Source organism: Xenopus tropicalis, chromosome 6 (genome assembly GCF_000004195.4).
Source record: "Xenopus tropicalis strain Nigerian chromosome 6, UCB_Xtro_10.0, whole genome shotgun sequence".
Lineage (NCBI taxonomy): Eukaryota > Metazoa > Chordata > Amphibia > Anura > Pipidae > Xenopus > Xenopus tropicalis.
The window spans coordinates 90,471,790-90,495,784 of record NC_030682.2 but is presented as its reverse complement, the minus strand read 5'-3'; the positions used below and the strand labels follow the sequence as shown (position 1 = coordinate 90,495,784).

The following is a 23,995-nucleotide window of genomic DNA, read 5'->3' as shown; positions in this document are numbered from 1 at the left end:
GATTAGAGATTCTGTGGAAACTTAATATTGTGTCTCCTTGGAGTACTAATAATAGTCTAAATGACCCCCCCAAAATATTAAATACAAGTTATACAACTTTAGATCACTTAATTTTATAGCACCCTTTTTCATGACATGGGAACACATCTTGTGTGTGGCTTATGCAACACCAACTCTTTTTACTATTAACTGGTCTGTGAATTATTTGCTACTAGAGAATACAAGAGTGGTTAAGTAAATGTTGAGGGAAAGGATCTGTCTGTGTCAAAATGTTTAAAGGCTAAGGGTTATATTGTCCACTCTGATTTCACTTTATTAACTGAATTGTTTTGGCAGCACTAGCTAGGTGCCTAATATATGCTCTCAGTAACCTTATTTTCTCTTTGCAATTTGTGCCTCAGGGTACCAAGTGGTAAGTAATAACGAAGCAGTGGTTATTATTAGATCCAATCACTAACAGTACATGCTGAAGGTAGGGGTGAGAGTACTTATTAAGGGGGCAAATATTTGACACATAAGAAGCGCAGCAAGAATACTGTGCCTGTGTCAAACCAATTTGAATGGTATACAAACCTCTGTTCCAATAATATGGTAATACTGCAGGGCTTAAATTTTAGATTTTTTCTACGTTTCAACTTATAAGAATCATTATCAATGGACATCTGAGTCCAGAAGCTTTGTTTGGACCCCTTTGGTATCTCACTAGTATTTGTTTTAGTAAATCACCCCATAGCACAATAAAGTTACATTCTATTCCATGGCACACTGAACATGATTAAAAAGAGTAAGTCTTAGGGGCATACATAACCTTGAACTTTGTTTGGGCTAGGGTGTCAGATAGGGAAAAGCGTAAACCATTTTTTTTACATTTCAGGGGTAATCGAACACTGGATACATTATCACTCATGGAGAAACTGCCCAGTGGGTGCCTCGATTTCCATACCGGTAACAAACCCCTCCATGTATTGACTCCAGGGTCGGACTGGGCTGCCGACCCTAGCAGGCGGGCCTCCTGCCTGACCGCTCCTCCCGTGACGTGTTAAATTTGCGCGCCCGGGGGAGGACGTCGGGTGGGGGGAGGGGGACCAGCGCGGGCACCTGCGGGGGGGGGGGGAGGGGGACCGGCACGGGCACCTGCAGGGCCCTGTAAAAAGTGGAGTGAAGCATTACCTGTGATGTTGCCCAGGGCAACCAATCAGCAATTAGATTTCAACAGTTAGAAAACAAAAGCAAAGCATCTGATTGGCTGCTATGAGCAACATCACTGGTAATGTTGCATTCCACTTTTTACACAGCATGATAAATATGCCCTGTAGCACCTAGTGGTTCCTGCATGGCAATGTAATAGGGGCTCCTCACTCATCTTCTAAAACGTTAACCAATTTCTTACATTTACTTTTAGGATTGAAAATCCCAAAAGTTTATGTTAAAGCTTAGTAAGAATGAAAATGCAGTTTCGCATCAGTATTTCATACCAGGTGTCAAATAGGTCAGTTGGCTGCAAGGGGATCCCCAGTTTATAAATGGGTTGAGAACACATGTTCCACCTGTAACACCAGATACTTATCTAAGGAAACAAAATTCAACTACATGCAGTGGCAATTTAAACCCTAGCAACCAGATAACTGCAGAAATGTCAATCTGGAGAGTTCCAAAACATGTAATAATTAAAAAAAACACATAATAAAACTGAAGACCAATTGCAAATTGTCTTAGAATTTTATTCTCTGCATCATGCTAAAAGTTAACTTAAAGGTGAACAACCCCTTTAAAGCATGCAGTAGTGGAGAGGAGCAAACGTTCTGGGATTCAGAATTCATGGAGAGATGTGGAGTGGAGAGATGGCATAACTCTACATCCTTTCCCAATTCCATCACTGACTACATGTAAGAAACAGCATAGCCACCCTTTTCCATTAAAGCAGTTGATGTAAGAAAACTTTTCTGGGGCCTTTGGTTCCACTTTGTTTTACTTCTTTTAATTAAGATTAATGTTTTCTAGTGCTGAATGACACAACTTAGACAGGTCCGTATCCCTTAACAACTATACAGCATAAACACATCAAAGCGTCTCTCACAACTGTCAATCTGGTAATTCCCTTGTGCATGAACTGCTATGGAGATATGATACACCTCAGGGATCACAAGTTTCCTTTTTAAAAAGTTGGTTAACAAACCAATAAATATAAGTCATCTCAAGGGTAAGCTAAAAAAAAAAAAAATCTGACATCCAAGTAATTAAACTGGTACAGGTATGGGACCTATTATCCAGAATGCTCAGGACCTGGGGTTTTCTGGATAAGGGATCTTTCTGTAATTTGATTAATCTGCTAAAAACATTATTTAAACCCAACAGGATTGTTTTTCCTTCAATAAGGATGAATTATATCTTAGTTGGGATTAAATGCAATGAACTGTTTTATTATTACAGAGAAAAAGGAAACCATTTTTAAAAACGTGCATTATTTGAATAAAATGGAGTCCGTGGGAGATGGCATTTCCATAATTTGGAACTTTCTGGATAATGGGTTTCCGGATAAGCGGTCCGATACCTGTACATACAATACTACTAAAAAGCATATGACTGGGTTAGACATATATGGTTTATACTCATATAGTTTGATGAGCCCATCAAGGCAAAAATTGCACTGGTCATATAGTTATGTGCAGGTCCGTACATTCTGACTGAGTAAGTTCTTGACTGAAAGCAACCAATCACAAGACTATTGGGACATCAATAATGAAGTTTATATGTTCCTCCTGCTTCTGAATATGAACAAAGTTTGGGGGAAAATGTTGACCAAGCATCTGGCTGAGGGAATATTGGCAGGTGGTTTGCAGACCTTGTGGGGAGGGGGTTGTAAGAGGGTGGGGCTGAGTGGGTGGGTGCTAAATGTTAGTACTACTTGGTTTGGCACTTAACGGTTCTTGATTAATAATGCTGGTCTCATATTCTAACACTGGGCAAATGTACATATGGGCGGTACCACGGTAACTGAATTCATGTTTTCATTGTTTTGTGTGCAGATGGTTTAACACTGATTGGTTGCTATGGGTTACTAACCAGGTGCAAATTGCCCAGTGTTGGCAAATGAGTAAATACATAAATGAGATATTTGCAGGTTTCTGTAATTTTTCGTATTTTTTGCGTTTTTTTCGGCGCCTTTACGACTTTTCGGAAATTGTCGAGACTTTTTCGTTACCAATACGATTTGCGCAAAAAAATGCGAGTTTTTCGTAGCCATTACGATTCGCTCGTATCTTGTCGCGATTTTATCTTATTGAGCGCTCATAAGTGGCGGGCGAAACTTTCAGACTTAGCATGATTTTGGAAGCCTCCCATAGGACTCAATGGCACTCTGCAGCTCCAACCTGGCCCAAGAAAAGTCACCATACTGAAGCTTGAATGAATCCGAACGCTACGAAAAAATCGAAAACTTTCGGAATGGCTACGAAAAAGGCGCGACTTTTCGCGCAAGTTTTAACGCTACGGAAAAATCGCCAGATTTTGCGCAACTTTCGGAATGACTACGAAAAAGTCACGACAATTTTCCGAAAAATCGCAAAATACCGATCATTACGAAAAAAACGCAATCGGACGCATTCGGCCTGTTCGTGGGTTAGTAAATGTGCCCCTTGGTGTTGGTTGGAGTTCTCTTTCTTTGCTTAGCTTTCCTATCTCAAGAGCTGTACAACAGAAGGAAGATAGGATCCATGTCCATACTGACAGAATGCCCTCTTACAACACATGTATTCCTGTCACATGAAGCTGTTTCTTCATTTGAAAAAAAAATGTCTGTGAAATATCTTTTCGCAAGAGACTTGATTGAATATCACTTAAATTTTAAGTAATTAGGCATCATTTTCAGCTCACATGCTAGAGAGATTCCCCTTATAAAATGAATGACTAATGGTGTATAAAATAGATTTATACATTTGTTGAAAAAGTACTGTATATACTCGAGTATAAGCCTAGTTTTTCAGCACCCAAAATGTGCTGAAAAAGTCACCCTCGGCTTATACTCGAGTCAGGTGCCATGGGTCCCTCTAGACTAACACCCTCTCTTCTTTGTGTGCAAATTAGGCCACCTGCAACCAGACCCTCCAGTACCCTGGCCTAGGCTCCCACTAGCAATACTTATTTCCCCTTACATCTCCTCTGGGACTGGGTCTGCTGCCAGTTTGCCAATGTGCAATGAGCGTGGGGTAGTACTCATATTGTTCTTGTTGACCCTCTTCTCCACTTACAGAGCTAGTTTACTGTTTTTCTTTGAAATAAATATTGAAAAACATATACCCCACTGATGCCTCAATTAATGTAATTTTATAGGTATTTATTTTGATTATTAAAACTTAGCAGTAGCTGCTGCTGCATTTCCCGCCCTAGGCTTATATTCGAGTCAATAAGTTTTTCCAGTTTTCTTAGGTAAAATGAGGTACCTCGGCTTATATTCGGATCGGCTTATACTCGAGTATATACGGGTAGGTTAATAAATGGTAGAGCACAAGGATGTAAAAACCTTTACATTTAAATTTAATTACAATTAAAAGGATGACTTGTCTTTGACTTGTTAGATATATTGGGCCTGATTCACTAAAGTGCGATAAAAATTATTGCACGCTTTTTTGCGTTAAAAAACGCAAAATAATTTGCGCACGATTCACCATAGTATTATCGCGTGCGAAAAATTGCCATTTTCACATGGGTTATTTCTCGCACTAGTTTTACCGTATGCGCTAATTTCCGCGCTGAAAAGAATACGATCGCATGATTCACTATAACTTTTGCGTGCTAAATATCGCATTCGGCTATGCGAAAATTAACACCTACTACAGGCAGGCGAAAAATTATACAAAAGTACAGTAAATGATTTTTTGCAATAAAATATGGACTTACAGTGTTATTTATTCAAGTCTGTGTTTCCCCTAGAGTGACGCAGCCGCCAGTTTGCAGGGAAATGTTCATTTTTAATACAGTAATTTTCTGCAAGTATTGGCGTGTATGGCTAACATGGCGTGCGTTCATTTGCGCGACTATTTATATTTGGCTACAAGTGATAAAATGTTTCGCCAGGCATGGATTCGCAGCGAATTTTTGGACGTGCGTTGCATTTTTTTGCGACGGATTTTTTCATGCGTTTCGCAAAACAATCCGCCAATGGCAAAACGCATGAAAAAATTTGCCACGCAAAAATTCACCGCACATACAAAAATTTATACAAGCGTCAAAAAATAATAGTCACAGCAACAATTTTTTTGCCCGCACAACATTTTTGCCGTTTCATGGATCTTTCGAAAGATTTGCTAATTTTTCACTAAAGATAACCAGAACACATTTGCTCATCACTAGTGGCTAGAGATGTAGCGAACTGTTCGCCGGAGAACTAATTCGCACGAAAATTGGGTGTTCGCAAGTTCGCAAGTTCGCAAGTTCGCGAACTTTTAGCGATGTTCGCAATTTTAGGTTCGCCTTAGCTGGAGCCAAATTTTGACCTCTCACCCCAGAGCCAGCAGATACATGGCAGCCAATCAGGCAGCTCTCCCTCCTGGACCACCCCCGGACCACTCCCTTCCATATATAAACCGAAGCCCAGCAGCCATTTTACATTCTGCCTGTGTGTGCTTGTTGAGTTAGCATAGGGAGAGAGCTGTGCAGGGGTTTGAGGGACAGTTTAGGTAGCTTTGCTGACTAGTAATCTACTTTCTACTGCTCTGTATGTAGCTGCTGGGGACAGCTGTCCTGCTGATCTCATCTGCTGTAACCCAAAAGTCCTTGTAAAAGCAGTTTATTACACAAGTTTAGAAATGTAGTGTGATTTCTGCCCTTTACAGCACAAAACGCAACGCTGTGTCAACAACATATTTTTCAGAGAAATTTTTGCCCTTGATCCCCCTCCTGCATGCCACTGTCCAGGTCGTGGCACCCTTTAAACAACTTTAAAATAAGTTTTCTGGCCAGAAATGGCTTTTCTAGGTTTTAAAGTTCGCCTTCCCATTGAAGTCTATGGGGTTCGCAAAGTTCGCAAAAGTTCGCACTTTTTGGCAGAAGATCGCGAACGGGTTCGCGAACTTTTTTTGTGAGGTTCGCTACATCTCTACTAGTGGCTACTATTTATAAGCATCTACTATTTATATGCTACCATTCATATGTGGCTAATATTTATATACACCATTTATATGCGGCGACAATTTTTATACACTATTTCTAAGCTACCATTCATATGCGGTGACTATTCGCGGGCGTAATTTAGCACATGTACCAGCAAATACCGCATTGAAATAGTCTTCGCGAGTTAAATAACGCATGCAATATCGCGCGTAAAAAAGCGCGAGTATGCTTATAGTGAATCGTGCGAAAAATCGACAAAATTAAGCCGCGGTAAAAATTTTAGCGCACAATAAAAATAGCGCACGTTTTATCGCCCTTTAGTGAATCAGGCCCATTGTGTGTACCATATTTAATATTCACTGGGGCTCATTTATAAACCCTGAGCAAATTTGCACTTAGGCGGTAACCTTTAGTAACCATTAAAATATTAACTTTCATTGTATTTACAGCTGGCTGAAAAAAGTTAATCACTGGTTGGTTGCTATGGGTGACTGCCCAGATGCAAATTTTCACAGAATGAGCCCCACTGGCTTTTTTTGTAGGTTATGCCTTTTTTAAATAAAGTTTCTCTGGTCTGTAAATTTACTGACCATAATGGTCTGTTTTATGTAATAATACCTTGTACTTGATCCTGTATAGTATGTAATTACCCTTACTGGAGTTTTATTAAAGGTTTAAGTGATTATTTAGTAGACAAAGTATGGAGATTCAAATTACAAAAAGACCCCTTATCCAGAAAACCCCGGGTCCCAAGCATTCTGGAAAACAGGTGTCATACCTGTATCACATTTAGAGGGGCCCTAACATCAGTAAAAAAAAAAATAGATAAACATAACAGTCAACTTCTCCTCATCTTGTTCCATGGGAACGATTCTGGGTATTAAAAGGTGTTATTTATGACCTCTATTTTGAATCTAAGTCCAGACCTGGGCAGATGCTACAAGATGCAACAGGACATGTAGACCCTGACACTGCATTCTCACCTCAACCACAATATTTTATTCAGCACAAGGTGCAGAGTGCTGCCAGACTAGAGAAGAATTACTGACTGAATGAGCACTACAGTATTGGCTTCCCCATTTCACCCGGTCTTCTTTCCATGGTGGGTGGTGCACAGATTCTCTGGAAAGCAGAGAGAAAAGTCTCAGAATCCATCATTGGAGAAAGGGTTGAATGACACTCCCTTGGTAATGGTCCCTGTGAGCCAGGGGCAGACCTATGCCTTCCAATCTTTCTGAAAATTTGTAAAAAAGTATTCTTGGCATTATTACATAACCCTAAATGTCAGAAATGGGATGATTTTTATTTAAGTGCAAACAAATCTGTTCTGCTGTTTTTTTCTATAAAAGCTTAATAAATATGGGATATATTTTATTTTTTACAAGCTTTTACCAGCAGAGATTTATTTAAGATTAGCAGGGAATCAACTAGCATACAAGCTAATGGTGTCTTAGTATCTCTGAATAAGAGATTGTTTATGAGCATCTAATCACATTTTCTGTCAAGACTGAATTATCTTCCAGTGTACATGGAGTTAGTGTAGGGCTCTGAATGCACAGTAGCAATTTCTTTTTATAATGACTCCACAGTAACACAGGGTATCCAATAATATGTGTGTATGTAACAAATTTAAACAAGCAGAATAGCACCTGAATGCGGAACTGCCACCTCTCCTTGCCTATAATGACCAAGGAAAATTCTAATGAACTTTTTGAAGCTAAAAAGTGCCAGTGCTGGTCTTTTAGGAAATTTTCAGTGGATGCAAGCTGGGACCATTTTGGCCACTTCTGTGCCAGGAGAAGTATGCAGTAAGGGGAATCTTTCAACATCTCTTCAGTAGTAATGATCCAGGCCTTTAGATTTGTGCAAAGGAGCTCCCCATATTGGATAGTGTTAGACGTGTCAGTGACACGCTCAGTGGTCCCTGGGCAGAAGCTGAGAAGCTAAGCTTAGGGATCGTAGCAATTTATCAATCACAAAATAAAGTTTGTCTGTCATGCAAGCTGTTGCTACAAGGCTGATTATTAAATTCTGATGCTAATTGAAAGCAGCACAGAGTATGTGCAGTGAATCTTCAGAAGCTCATATCTGCCCTGCAAAAGGGTTGTGGCTTTCTTGGGCTAATGTAGCTTTTCTACCCTACCCTACTTCAAATCACAAAGTCTACTTTTAGGAAAATAATTCTCTAGCCTGGGGAAAAAAACAATACAGCACCATGCTGCCATGTTACTTACCTTTCTCAGTCATCCGTCTTTAGACTTAGATACAGTGGTTCCCAAAAGTTTGTGAACCCTTTAAAATTTTCTGTATTTTTATATGAATGTGAGCTAAAACATTATCTGATTTTCGAATATGTCTTAAAAATAGATGAAGAAAACCTAGTTAAAGAAATAAAACAAAAATTATTATATTTGGTTATATATTTATTGAAAAAAAATTGATCCAGTGACATATCTGTCTGTGGCAAAAGTAAGTGAATCCTTAGGATTATCATATCATTTGAAGGTGAAATCAGAGTCTGTGGTTTTCAGTCAGTGGGATGACAATCAGGTGTGAGAGAGACCCTATTTTATTTATCCAGAAAAGCCTGGTCACACATTCAACACATTTGTGGATATGTATCATGGCTCAAACAAAGGAGGTGTCTGAGGACCTTAGAATATTATTGATGCCCATAAAACTTAAAATGGTTACAAGACTATAAAGAGTTTGGACTCCAATCAATCAAGTCAGACAGATTGTGTACAAATGGAAGAAATTCAAGACCACTGTTACCCTACCCAGAAGTGGTAGACCATCAAAGATAACTCCAACTGCAAGGAGTTTAATAGTCTCATGTTAGTGAATGTTGATGTTGATAAGTTTGCCATCAGGAGAACACTGACCAGCAATGGTGTGTATAGCAGGGTAGCAAGGAGAAAGCCACTGCTCTACCTCAAAAATATTGCTGACTGTCAACAGTTGGTAAATATCATGTGGACAAACCAGAAGCATACTGGATGGATGAATCCAAAATAGAACTTTATGGCGTAAAGAAAGAAAAACACTGCATTCCAGCATAAGAAACTTATCTCATCTGTGAAACATGGTGGTTGGAATGTTCTGGTTTGGGCCTGTTTTGCTGTATCTGGACCTTGGCTACTTGCCATCATTGATGGAACAATGATTTCTGAACTATACCAGAGAATTGTAAAGGAAAATATCAAGACATTTGTCCATGAACTGAATCTAAAGAGACAGTGGGTCAAGCAGTAAGACAACAATCCTAAACACACAAGTCATTCTACCAAAGAATGGTTAAAGAAGAATAAAGTGAATGTTCTGGAATGGCCATGTCCAAGTGCTGACCTTAATTCAATTGAAATATTGTGGAAAGACCTAAAGCGAGTGGTTCATGTGAGGAAACCCACCAACTTCCTTGAGCTGAAGCTGTTCTGTATGGAGGAATGGGCTAAAATTCCTCTGAGTTGATGTGCAAACTTTTAGTTGCAGTTATTGCTGTACAAGGGGGTCACACTAAATACTGAGAGCATGATTCACTTACTTTTGCCATGCGTAGATATGTTATTGGATAATTAATACATGATCAAATATAATCATCTTTGTTTAATTTGTTTCACTAGGTTTCTTTATCTACTTTTAGATGAAAATCAGATATAAATATAGAAAATTTAAAAGGGTTCACAAACTTTCAAACACCACTGTATATGCATGTGTAAAATTCTTAGATTTACATTTCTATGCACGTATGAGTTTAAGGCTGAGCCAGGAATACCATGGAAAATAAGTTAAATGCTGGCTTGGGACTGCAGTACTTTGTTCCCTGTTATGGTGTTTTTCTTCATAAAATGAGCACCCGCCCTGGGCAAAACATTAGAAATTTAATTAACTGGTTGGTGCCTATAATATTGACACTTTTCAGTGAATCAGGGTGTCCTTGTACTATTAAATGTTCTGTATGACTGATTAGCAGTTAGTTCAGATGCACCAGACAAAGGTTTCTATGGAAGCACAAGTATGCAACTGAATTTATTACTAATTAGACATGCTCATACATGCCAACATTCCCTTTTTAAAAGGAACACCTATGAAATCTATGCAGATATATCTCTATATATGCAGTTTATATTTCAAAGTTTCTCTCTCTAATGTGGAATTCTGGTATGTATGCATCATAATGCAGGTGTATTTTATTTGTAGGTATCTGTTTTAATGAGATTATAGCGGTAGGGTGTGGGGATTTAATAGTGCAATGTATGTAGGGAAAAATAAGAAACTGCAATGCACCATAGCCAGGGCTGCAAAGATTTTAACCAGCAACATTTTAAACAATCCCTAATCAGGGCCAGAACTAAGGGTAGGCAGAAGAGGCATGTGCCTAGGGCGCAATGGTGGTGGGGACTAGGCTCGTACCTCTTCTGTCACCAATCCCTAGTCCAGGCCTTTGTTTCTCTCTTTTCTCTCCCACATCCTGCTGTCAACGAGTGTTCATGTTTGTGGTTTTGTGCATGTGCAAGCAGAGGTGCGGGTGGAGTGTGAAGGTGGTGGCTGGGGGGAGGTTGCCTACGGTGCCCGACTGGCTTGGCCCAGCACTGTCCCTAATTAAAGCTAAAGGTGGCCATACATAGACTGACCTGCTAGGTATCTGACAAGTCTCTCTTACCTGCTTCTGAGATTACATATTCTCCAAGATTGCCATCGGCCATATTGAACAACCAAATTTATCATTTCAGTACTAATCAATCAAAGTAAAGTAATCAGTTATCACTTGTCAAAATACTTATTTAAATAGCCAATGCCATTTTACAGGCAATTAACAATGATCAATACCACAAAACAAAGATTACATTAAAAAAAAAACACTTAAATCACTGCAGATAGGTCAGCAGTATGATTAGTCATCAAAATATCAGATCCAAATATCACACTGCACAATTACATGTTTTACAAAGAAAAGCAAGCCATCGTGACAATTGAGAACTAAAAATGTAATAGAATCGGTAAAATGAAATAGTTAGAAAATACTGATCGCTTGATATAAAGAATGGCAATTGCTATCTATCTTATTACATGTAGAAGCCGATTATTTTTCATGTTCAAGGGCCAGATAAAAATGATAATGTCATAAAGTGAAGTCTTTGGAGCTGTCTATGGAGCCTCTGAGCAGACTGGGGCCCATAAAAAGCCTTTGGAGGGCCTCATCCTGCCCACGGCCCTCCAGTTGGACAGCCCTGGTCCAAATAACTTATCCACAGGTTGCACTGTGCAATAAGCAGTTTTTTGGACAAAACAAGGCACAAGACATTGCATTAAAATAATAATAAGGTAAGAAAAATGTTATGTATGTGTGAAATTTGCTTTATTGTGTATGTGCATTTACAATTGATGGGCCCCTAGGCCAGCCCCTTTACACCCCTCGTACACAAGCGCAGTTGCTCCTGTCCTCCCCACCAGTGTCACTTGCACATACTGTACCTGCGCCTGGGTCACACTCCTCGTCAGGTCCCGAAGCACGGAGGAATTGGCGCACAGGAAATTTAAACAAATCTACTGGTTGCCTATTTCCTCAGCGCTCCGGGAAAAAATGGCTGGGTGGCATGCTGCCTTTAAAATCTCTTTGCCCTAGGCCCGGGGCTTTGTGGCCTTGCTGCAGATCTCAGCCTGTCTGTTTGCAAATACAAAACCACAAGAAATCCTATGCAATTCCTGTAGGTAACAGGAATTGGAGTAGAAGTGGCTCTTGGGCTTTGAAAGTGGAAGAAAACACAATGGGCAAAAACCTTCCAAAAGACTTGCTGAAACAAGCAACGAGCTTGTTGATGTTAGGGTTGGATTGGATCCCATTACATCAAGCCTTGCACAACTCTGTTTTAACTGGACAGGTGGCAACCCTAATGCCATTGACCTAACTAGAATTTCAGCCTCAGTTAATTTATTCTTAATATTCATGCTTTAAGGAAAAACAACACTTAAAGGATAAAAATCTAAACTACACTTTTGTCAGCTAAATAAGCTGTATTGGGTATTGTAAAACATGCAAAGTGACTAGGATTTTTAAAAATTACATTACCATGACATTTTTCTTGGTCCTTCATGTCTTTCCACTTAACTGCTCTCAGCTGACCTTCCCATGATGCATCTGGTGCAGATCCTGGGACATCTGTAGTTTAATAAAGCAAAGAATATTGGTCATTTGTATGCTACTATAAACTGGCCTGCCTGGTTTTAGGTAATTAATTGTTAAAACAGAGGATAGCAGATACACAGATAGCACAGGAATTATAATGCACACACACACAGTCATTAGTGTTTCTCCCGATTAGTAAAAGAGGAATATTTTTTGATGACTGTCTCTGCTTGCATTAAGAGATAGCCTGAATAACTATTACGTGCTCCAATTAAAAGCTTTGCAGGCGTAAATGACAATGGGGGCATGCCTACAGAAATAAATATCTATATAAAGTTTAACAGGGAATAGTTAAAGGAAAAAGCCTTCATTTTTACCATTAGTTTGCCTCTTAGCCAGTTAAATCCTGCCGATTAAAAGGGACATTCTAAGGTAATATAATAAGTTATTAGTCCTAGAGAATTTTTTACCCAATATGCAACCTTCAAGACCCACCTACTCTGTTGTTTCTGTCTGGCTGCCCCCACAGAGTGTGGCAAGTACCACAAAGCAATTTGAACAAAAAGGAGTCATAGAACCCTATATTTGGTAAGAAATTATCACCATTGATATCCCCTTGGCCCACGCTCAGTATTATGTGAAAAAATCACAGGGCATATTATACTAGGAATGCATTACAAACTAGAAAGGGAAGTTTGAGAACAAACTTCATGTTGGGTTGAAAAATGTGAAGTCACTGAATGAAATCTGATCTGTTATTGGCTTTGCCCACTTTTTCTAACCTTGGACCACAGTTATATAGTAAATATAGTATTATATAGTAAAACCACTGGGCAAAGTTCGGGGACCCTGGTTTTAATAGTGTCTGAATGGCAGCAATTTAAATTTCCCCACTGAAAGTCAACGAGTGACATCTGATTGGCGGTTGGTGGCTCCACCCCCTTTTTCTAACCTGGAACTGCAGTTACCCAGTGACTAAGTCTGCAAAGTTTAGGGACCCTAGGATTAATAGTTACAGAACGGCAGCAGTTTAAATTTAAACCAATAAAAGTCAATAGGTAAATTGTGATTGGTGGTTGGTAGGTGTGAACCAGAGAACTTCCTCGCACACCCTTAGCTCTCCAATTTAGATTATGTGCCCGGTGCACACTGCTGGGGGGATCAGCACCCTCCAAAAATCCAAAGTAACCACAAATGCAATGGCACTCAGAGCTGCAATAGGGACAAGCCCTTAAGTTCAAACTTTATTGCGGTAGTGCACCGTTTCGGGGCAAAGTGACCCCTTTCTCAAGCATGCGAGTGTGTGCGAGTGCCATTGCATTTGTGGTTGGTTGGTGGGTGTGCCCACTTTTTCTAAATTTGAATGGCAAATAGCCAGTGAGTAACTCTGGAAAGTTTAACAACTCTGGAATTAATACTTAAATAATGGCATAAATTATATATAAACCAATGAAATTTAATGGGTGGAAATGGGTTGGCCGTTGGTGGCTCCACCCACTTGTTCTAACGCTAACTATGTAGTCAGCCAGTGACTGACTGTGCAAAGTTTGGAACCCCTGACATAAATAGTGTGAGAAAGGCAGCATTTTAAATTTACACCAAATTCAATAGGTGAAGTCTGATTGGCTGTTGGTGGCTCCACCCACTTTTTAAAACCTAAAAATGCAGTCCCCTAGTGGCCCTGGTGTTAATACTGTGAGAATGGCATCAGGCTGAATTTCCCCATTGAAAACCAATAGTTAAAATCTAATTGGCTGCTGGTGGTTCCACCTGCTTTTTCCAACTCTGAACCCCAGTTACCAGGTGACTAGCTCTGCAAAGTTTGTGGACCTTAGTATTAATATTTAAAGAATGGCAGCAGTTGAAATGTAAACATATAAAGTCTATAGGTGAAATAGGCAAGCTCTAGTGCCTGACATGTGTTTTGCCTGTTGCTTGGGCTTTGACAGTGACCATTTTTGCTAAAATCTCTGAAAGCAGAATTTTTCTGGTGTGTTTGTCAGGTGGTTCAAATGGCAGTTAGAAATTCACAGAGGATAGATGCCGTAAGGCAAAAGTAACTGCATTCCTTTAGCTTTCTGTGTATGTTGGGGGTGGTGAAAGGTGTGCTGGGTAATGCTCACAGACCTCAGCCTTGGAGCACTGAAGCAAATTGTAGCCTAAGGGGCACATTTACTAAGACACGAATCTGAACCGAATTGGAAAAATTCTGATTTGAAAACGAACGTTTTGCGACTTTTTCGTATTTTTTGCGTTTTTTTCGGCGTCTTTACGACTTTTCGGAAATTGTCACGACTTTTTCGTTACCAATACGATTTGCGAGAAAAAACGCGAGTTGCGCCTTTTTCGTAGCGTTAAAACTTAAAAGGTGCGACGTTTCGCGCAAGTTTTAACGCTACGAAAAAATCACAACTTTTTGCACAAGTTTTAACGCTACGAAAAATCGCCAGATTTTGTGCAACTTTCGGAATGGCTACGAAAAACTCACGTTTTTTCGCACAAATCGTATTAGTAACGAAAAAGTCACAACAATTTTCCGAAAAAATCGCAAAATACCGATCATTACGAAAAAAACGCAATCGGACGCATTCGGCCCGTTCGTGGGTTAGTAAATATGCCCCATAGTCTTAAAAGTATTACAAGGTTTGCTTCAGTGCTTTGTAAAGAGGTAGAATGACCCTCTCCTTCTGTGAATCTATACACTTTGTAAAGGGGTCGTTCACCCTTAGGTTAACTTTTAGTATGTTCTAGAATTGCCTTAGCAACTTTTCAATTGGTCTTCATTCTTAATTTTTTTTTAATTATTTGACTTCCTTTCCTGCCTCTTTCTAGCTTTCAAATAGGGGTCACTGACCCCAGAAGCCAAAAACAATTGTTCTCTGAGCCTGCAATTTTATTTATTGCTACATTTTACTACTAGCTACTTTTTTGCAGTCTGCCTACAGTTTTTATTCCAGTCTCTCATTCAAGCCACTGCCTGGTTGCTAGGGTTGCAATCTGAAGAGCTGCTGTAGAAAAAGCCAAAACCAAAACAAAATATGAAAAGCAGTTGCTCATTGCCTTAAAGTACCACTGTTTATATAATACTAAAAGTTAAGTTAAAGGTGAACCCTTAAATTCAGTACAATCCATTACTGGCTGTTCCTGCTGCTGACTGGCGTTGCTTGCTGCAGCCAAGTTTATTATCCACTAACACCCCCAGGCCCTTCTGCATCAGGTATAGATGGCCATACACAGCCAGATTTAAGTTGCCGATTTGAGTCCTTTAGACCTTTTGGGCATCTGCCCTTGTATGGGGCCCCCCATCGATCGATATGTGGTGAAAATCGTCCAGGTGTTGATCAGGCAGGTTTCAGTTTCCCTTTGGATCGGGCCTGCATCGGCTTTCTGATGCTGTCTTTGGTCTGACGGCTCCTATACCTGTTGTTGTAATCCCTAGGGCCAAACGATTCACCAAACAAGCATCGTAACGTGTATAGCCACCTTATGTGTCTAGCATAATCCCATTTAGGGTATGAATTGCTTGCATATTTCTGCGTCCCAAATGCATAACATATATTTATTTATATTGAATCTCATCTGCCCAGTTTGCCAGTTTGTCCACATTTTTGTGCAATAGAATTTATTGGTCTGCATTGCTTTGTGTTATCAGCACAGATACATTGCTTACAGTGCTCTCTCCCAACATAATATTAAAATATTATTGGCATGTAATCATATTTTTTTTTTTAATTAACAAATTATAGAAAACCCTATCTTCCTATAGAAAATCTGACTGCTGTTAGGTACTGAGTTCTCATTTTTATCAGTGAAAAACAGAAAGACACACAGCTTGCATTCTCCAGTCACTTTCGAAGTATATTTTTGAGTAAGACATTTCTCCTTCCTCTTAAACCCAGACCGCCAGACTGTATCAGCACATCTGTGTTATGAGCAGGATATATTGTGGGCGTATTGTACCACCCTCTTTGTTGCAAAAGTCTAATATCCTGATTTTACACTTTTTTTCTGCCAGGTGCTAGCTTTTTTTAAGAGATTTAAGATATTTGATTTTGGTGCACATGACACAGAAGGCAACGTCTACCCCGAGTACTCAGCAGAGAGTACAACAAACAGTTCCCTGCAAAGAGGTTTCAGCAAGGCTATTTACACATTAAACATTCATTTGAATGTCTAACTTTGACATTATCAAACACAAGGCAATTTTCTGCTATACAAAGGGCCAATGCAGTTCAACCAGAAATATGCAATACATTGAAAATAAAAAGCAGGTCACACACAAACCACTGTTTTCATACAACAATTTATGAATAAACTATGTGTGTCATAATTTGCTCTTTTCTAGGGGAAAAACAGATTGGCTGATGAACCCCATCAGTATAAATATAATGCAAGGACTGAAATACATTAGATTACAATATACAGGTATAGGAACCGTTATCCAGAATGCTCGGGACCAAGGGTATTCCGGATAAGGGGTCTTTCCGTAATTTGGATCTCCATACCTTAAGTCTAATAAAAAATCCATAAAACATGAATTAAACACAATAGGATGGTTTTGCATCCAATAAGGATTATTTACATCTTAGTTGGGATGAATTGCAAGGTGCTGTTTTATTATTACAGAGAAAAAGGAAATCAGTTTTAAAATTCTGAATTACTTGATTAAAATGGAGTCTATGGGAGAAGGGCTTTCCGTAATTTGGAGCTTTCTGGATAACGGGTTTCCGGATAAGGGATCCCATACCTGTAATATTAATTATTACAATTATCATGTAATCTGGGAGTTCAAATGATACATTTTTATATGAACTGCAAAGAAATACCTGGGGTTTCACTGTAAAGAAGTAATTATCATTTTTTGTGGGACTAGTGCTTTAAATAAAACATGGCCAAGGTAACATGTTTTATCCCATCTACAGATGATGCTTTTATACTAATTTGTATAGACACACTGGTTTTCTTTTCGATGCAAATATTTAAAGCTAAAAAAAAAATCCCCACTTTTTTTGCAATATCAAGTACAAACATATAATGAAATCTGTTGATGAATACAATGTACCAATACAGTAATTGGTAAATATTTCCACAAGCACAAAGTCTGCTGTACAGCACTGCGTACATAAGTAGCACTATGTAAATAAAAATATACATACATGTATGATAGCAGGGCTTTTTAAAATTTCAAAATCAAAGATCAACATTTTGACTCTATTCAGAATCTGCCTAGCATAAAAGGTGGCTTACAAATTGGCTTGCCTTTCTCCTTTAATTTTTATGGTCAAAGGTAATCTTTACAGGAACAATTATCAACTATGCTGGGAAATGAGCCACAGTCTTAGTTGTCTCCAGTATGTTAAACAGTGTGGGACTGCGGTGTCCAGGGCTCTCCGGGGCTGCCACCTCAGGGGCCCCCAGCTCAGCCACAACATTTTCTAGACAGGCTCTCTCAGAAACTACTTTGGATTCACAGTTGCTTGATCATGAGAGCTCCTGAGTCCAACCTAGCCCATTATCCTGCGATTTCTGGTTCCTGTGTTCCAGCCTTGTTCTTTGACCCTGTTCTCCTGTACCCATCCGGTTGCCAATTCCTGTTGCTATGGATTTCCTTGTTTGACCTCTGGCCTGTTTCTTGACTTTGCTTACCTGCTGCCAGCCCCAGACCTCAGCCTGTCTTTCAGACTCTGCCTGTGTTCAGCCTGCCCAGACTTTTGGCCCGTTACTGGACTTTGCTTCAGCCTGACATTAGCCTCTACAATAGGCCTGTATTTGGACTATTGTTCTTTGCACTTCTTTGTCATTTTTTCTCATCTTCTCATTAAATTTATTTTCATCAGTAATCGCTTCCAGTTCTTATCTAGCCATTAATATGTGTTTTTCCTGGGTTACTCTACTCAGCGCACAGGTTCCTACCTGTTGGTCCCTCACCAGTGGCCAGAGTTGACAACCTCCACCACCCAGCTCACACTGCATGCCTTCCAAGCACCCAAGGTTCCGGACGGGGAGCTGGGAGCAGTCCTGGTTGATGGGACCTACTGTGCTTTTCCCGTTGTTTCGCCAGTCCAGTAAGTTTCACTTACTGATTGTGTTCACTCTACATCTGTTCTGTGTCTTTCCATCTGTACAGTTCTGCAAATTTTCATTTAATACTATTAGTGAATTCCAGGTATTCTGTGTAGGTTTCTCCCAAAAGGATGGGGGTCTTTCAATGTATGATACCAGACTCCTGGGGTTCCAAAAGTTTACAATAACATACCTTCATTTCCAAAGGTAATCAGTCTTCTGCTTGCTCCTAAACTGAAAGTATGAGAAAGATACAGTAGCAGAGATGGCACATGACTGAATAGGTTTGAGTGATTTTCAATTAAAGGAAGTAATGTCAAATGTGGTAATTTTGGCCTTTGAGGTTGTTTGACACAAGAGCAGAATTTACAGTGAGAAACTTAACTTTTCTGGAATGATTATGTCTGTGGAAGTCCCAGAGAGCGAGACAGTATTTTATTTCAGAGTACCATAGGGCTTGTTTCCTACCTTATCTGCAGTCATGCAAGAATAGATGCAGCCATTGTTCAAATTGATGGCGTCCAAAAACACTCCTTAATTTTCTATAGTTGTGCTCGGATGAAGTGCATCCACTGCACCTCCTATTCCAAAAACCTGGGGCTACTGCTACTTTCAAGCTGCTAGTAATTACAGAGCTCTGCTTGAATAGGTATAGCAGACACACATCTAAAGAATCATACACAGATGTCATTTTGATGCAGACTGCTATCCCAACTGTAAAAAGATTGCATTGTCAAAACGCACATGTGCATTTAAGCTCACTTTGCAAGCAACTGCAATGGCATAAAAACACAATTGTCCCTTGGGTCTGCAATTAAAATTAAATTGCTAGAAAAATGCTGCATTTTGGGTAACAAATGAAACTGCAGTGTGCAAAGTGCAATGTTTGATACAAATCACCATGTTCTTACCCATAATACAGCTGTTTCCCCCATATTTTAATGGACACAAGTCTGGTGTTCTTACTGATGTAGCCATTTATGGAAATTCTCGAGGTTCCTCCAGGTGCAGGATGGCTGTAGCTCCAGGGTTCCACAGCCTCAGGTGCACCATTCATCAGTAGAGGCAGAAAGAATGTATGGCAAACCACTTGGAAGTGCAGGAGCATGGCTGTACCTTAATATACCATGCCAGTTTACACTCTCCATTGCACATGTGGGTGCCTCCGTAAATCAGCCATATGGTGCCTGGCTACAACTTACAGCCATGCTTAATACGAGAATATGTACATAATTATATACTTTATAAATATCCTAGTATTACAAATGCATAAGACTATCGATTATCTGTGAAAGATCCCCCATTCATAAAACCATGTTATTTTTTTGCTATTTTCTCAAACATTTAAAATATATAAGTATCCCTTACCATTCTTACATTTTACCCATTTCCATCTGTAATCTGTAGGGATATAGGGCTCAGTTTACTGGGTGTTGTTGTTCATTATCGGGTTTAGTATGGTACCTGATAGCTTTGATCTATTTGGTGTTGATTCCACGTTTATCCTGCTACAGTACTTCTCCAGCTAATAAGGGGAGGGGTATATGGGGAGATTAGTTGCGCTGTGACAAATCTCCGTTGTCGCGGGTGACTAATCTCCCCGTAATACCATCCCACCAGCTAGAATGTAAATCACTGCTGGGATGGCATACGCAGCGCCGCGATTTGCCAAAGTCGCCGAAGTTGCCTTGAGAGGCAAATCACGTCGCTGCATATGCCAGCCAGCCAATCTAAAATTGCTGTTATTGATGAGCTAGTGAAAAATTTCGAAACTGCTGAGAACTTCAAGAAACGGCAAAAAATTACCAAAACGCACATGACTTTTTTTTGACAGGACTGAGAGATTTTTGATGTGACTTTTTCCTCACTTTTCACACACCAGTTTTTAAAAAACATTTGCCAGTGTTGAAATGCGGAATTTTGCCCCAAATCCATGCCTGCTGAAAACATTCACTCCTCACTACTCAGAGTGCTCTTGCAGTGCAGGTTCTATTGTTGGGCCATCTTAATCATCTTAATAACCTGTAACTTGTATTATGTAAATGTTGCTATTTGAAGTAGAATGTGTTTATACATCACAGATCTATGGTATTATCCAAATGAACCTTTCTTGTTTGTAGCCTCAAGCACCGCTAACAAGTGTTTATGGCTATTCTAGCCTAAAATAGGCATCATTTGTAATAATGAACCACCTGCTCTCTGTTGGATGTAGCTAAATAATAGATTGCCTTTGTTTCTTGAGGAAAGGGTTTATTTTTAAATACTAAACATTAGAGCAGCTTAGTTCTGTAAAGCTACGGAAGGCTTTCTATAAAGTCCCAGCACACTGGAATTCTATGCACATCATGTGGCATAGCACCCAGCACTTAATAGCCCACGCTGTCAAGCAAGAAAATGAGCCAGAAGCAATGAAATGATCAAGATTGTCAGCTTGCACACAATAATAACAATCTTTCTTTATCCTTTTAAAAGGTATTCTCTAATTTGCCACCATACCCCTCCAGCAGGCTCACATGTCACTACCTAAACCCAGTTTTGAAAAGATGTTGTGTCAAAATAAATTGTTAGTAATGACTAACCACTGCAAAAGACAAACCCGTTGGTGCAAAGAATTTCTAGAAAAACAGGTCCCAGGCCCTGAACATATCAACTTCTGGTAAAACAACCTGAATGGTCTTTAAGTAATCCACACCTAACTAATGTAACATTGGTATAGAATGTCTCAAACCCTGTTTAGGTTACCAGCAGAGTGATATTCCTTAAAGTGGTCCAAGTGAGCTCCCAACTGCCAGCAACAGCAGTCTTCTGACTGGCAGTCTACTACTCTTTCTCCCTAACATGAGCCTACAAAGTGTATAAGTGCCAGGTAACCAGGTTGCTAACCTCTGGTGTAGCTGCATCAGAGTTGACAAAAATAAAATTACTTGATGCCATGAGTGTTATTGGGCTGTCACTTCCTACACATCCTCTTAATGATCCTACCAACCTGGGGCTGACACACCAGGAAATCTAGTTGTAAATGTCAAAATACTGTGTTCCCTTTTCAAACATAGGAAGTCTTTAATTTCTATACAGTTGCATTGAAATTTTACATTGAAGAGCTGCTGAATTTCACAGCAAATTTCTATGGCTTTAGAAATTCTTTAGAAAAAGAAAATATATGTGTAAAGGCACCAGAGGGTTGCCCCTAAACCTGCAACACTATGCACAGACCCTCAGTGCCTATATAGAAAATATGGGCTAGACCCTTATACTCATGTGGTACATGACCATGTGACATGTGAGTATTACCTTAAATGAGAGTAATAAATGAGAGCCAAAGAACTGAAAATGTAGGGATTCAGTAAAAACTGTGTTCTCAGTTAGCAATGCAATTCCATGTTAACCTACGTTTATATTAAAAAAATGCCCTCTACCCTTCCCACTTTTGCAGCATGCATTGAAATTGGTGCAGAAAACAGATCTTTACTTATATTTCATTAATGGTTCTGTCATATTGGATGGAGGACTATTTTATTTTTTCAGACCAAGATTTATTTTCCTTTTTAAAGGTTTGTAAATCAAAACTGTTTTTAAGATCTCAGTCATAATCAGTATATGTGTTGCATCCCTATATCTGTGCTAGTTTCGGCTGAATACATTAAAGCTAAATGTATTATCCAAAGTAATAGTAACAAATGATTATTTTTATTCCAGCCTGAGCAAAGAGACATTTGCAATGCTTAACAACCTGTGTGAAGCTGAATTGTTTTTGTTCCTTTAGCAAGGAATTTGTTATAAACACTGCACAAAGCAACTCTTAAGCACAGTTTAGTCCCATAAAGCTACAGAAGGCGTTCTAGAAATTCCAACCCCAAGGGAATTCTGTACACATCATATGACAAAGCTCCAAGTGCTGTACAGCCTGTGTTGCCAAGAAGGAGGATAACCAAGCCTGAAGCACAGGGCTGACTCCTTGCTCAGAATAAAATTTTCACTTTCTTAAATAAATGACTGTACTGGAAATAGATCTTCCCAGGCTTGAACTATTGTTGTAGTTATTAACCGTTTGGAACATCTGTGAGACATATATGAAAACTGGGCTTCATTGTATTTAATGTTAAAGTAAAAGGTTGACAGAAATTGTTATGTTCTTCAATTTAACATTTCTAATATCCATTTTAATATAAAATTTGCAAATTATGTATTTGTAAAAGGTTTAAGAGGCCCCAGTTCTACCCAAAGGAAAGTAATGTAATTTTTATAGACAATAATTTATTTGTAAACGATAAGCATATCAAAAATCACCAAGAAGTTGCATGACCATATAAAGGCACAGTGTTGCATCACTCAGAGCTGTTTATTACATCACTAAGCACCATGGATGTATGTCATAGGATTTAATGTATTATATAATATGCTGCATAATTTCAGCAAATTTTTCTTTTCTCAAATGGAAAGTAATGTAGGAGAAACTTTTGACATTAATCAGTCATCAAAAATGACTAAATAGATGTTATCATCCTTACCTGACTGCTGGAAAACTGTGATGAAAAAATTGTTAAAGCATTTTTCCAGTGGCATAACTATGGAGGAAGCAGAGTCAGTTGCAGGGTCACCCTGCTTCCTCCATAGCTTTAGATAAATGCCCCCTCCCCAGCCTCTCTCTTACCTGAGAGCAAGCAGCAGGGAACAAGGAACAGTGGGCAGATGGGGAGCTGGGGGGTGTGGGTAGGGCCCTTCAAAGATTTTGCAGGGAGTTTGGGGCAGTGTAAGTATGCCACTGCTTTTTTTTTCCTGAATTCCAGCAAATTGTCATCCTTGTGTCAAAACTAACATAATTGCATGTGTGCATGTTTCAAATCAGATGTGCAGCTAACATTTTCCTAGTGGGCATTATGTTGGCTCATTCTAGTGCATTAAATGTTAAAACACTGTTAGCATGTAGCTACAGTATATGGTATATGGATATAAGTGATAGGAGTGTGTTTGGATGCAGGTACTTTTAATCAATTGTGTCAATAATTTTTGTGCATTTTAGGGTGGCCACATCATATTTTGCTTGTGTGGGTGGGGTAAGAAATGTCATTCTTAGTTAATTTCTCTAACATAAAAACACACAAAAAGAGAAATGTATAAATAATCAATACACTTGTTTCATCCCTATATCTGTGCTGCTTTGGCCGGATACATTAAAGCTAGTGATGAGCGAATCTGCCCCATTTGGCTTTACTGAAAAATTCTCAAAACTGCTGACAAATGAGTGACATGCTGAAAAATTTGTGAAATGCATTGAAAGCGATGCTACTGCAAATGCATAAAAGCCTATGGTCGGTTTTTCTCACTCCGACTGCTCGATTTTTGTTTCATGTGCAGAACTTCAGCTTTAGTATCGCTCAATGTTCGTTCCATATACTGCCTATGCTTGCTGCTGTAAGGGTTAATATGAATTAACAAATGAACACACCTTCCTGAGAATAGCCATTACTAAGCTTTTAGTGATTTTCTTTTAACGTTATCAAATTTGAAAGGCCTGTAACCTAATAAAATGAAAATCAAATTGCATTGATATGCCAGTCACTTACTGTACATCCCATACATGTGAAATGTTTCTCTTTCGTTGTTTCTGCTATCAGTTCTGTGTCTGCAGAAACATGTATCTGTTGCTTAAACAAAGCTCCTATCTTATCTTGTTTTTAGTAGAAATTCCATGTATAT

General features: G+C 39.2%; 1 protein-coding gene across 1 annotated transcript in view; it reads right to left on the bottom strand.

The window, feature by feature from the left end:
• Nucleotides 1-23,995, bottom strand: part of gcnt2.2 (glucosaminyl (N-acetyl) transferase 2 (I blood group), gene 2) — a 49,478-nt gene that overhangs the window by 5,672 nt on the left and 19,811 nt on the right. Inside the window, exon 2 of the mRNA XM_002932669.4 lies at nt 12,179-12,268. Coding sequence (XP_002932715.2) covers nt 12,179-12,268 — 90 coding nt within the window. The remainder of the gene's footprint in view (nt 1-12,178; nt 12,269-23,995) is intronic.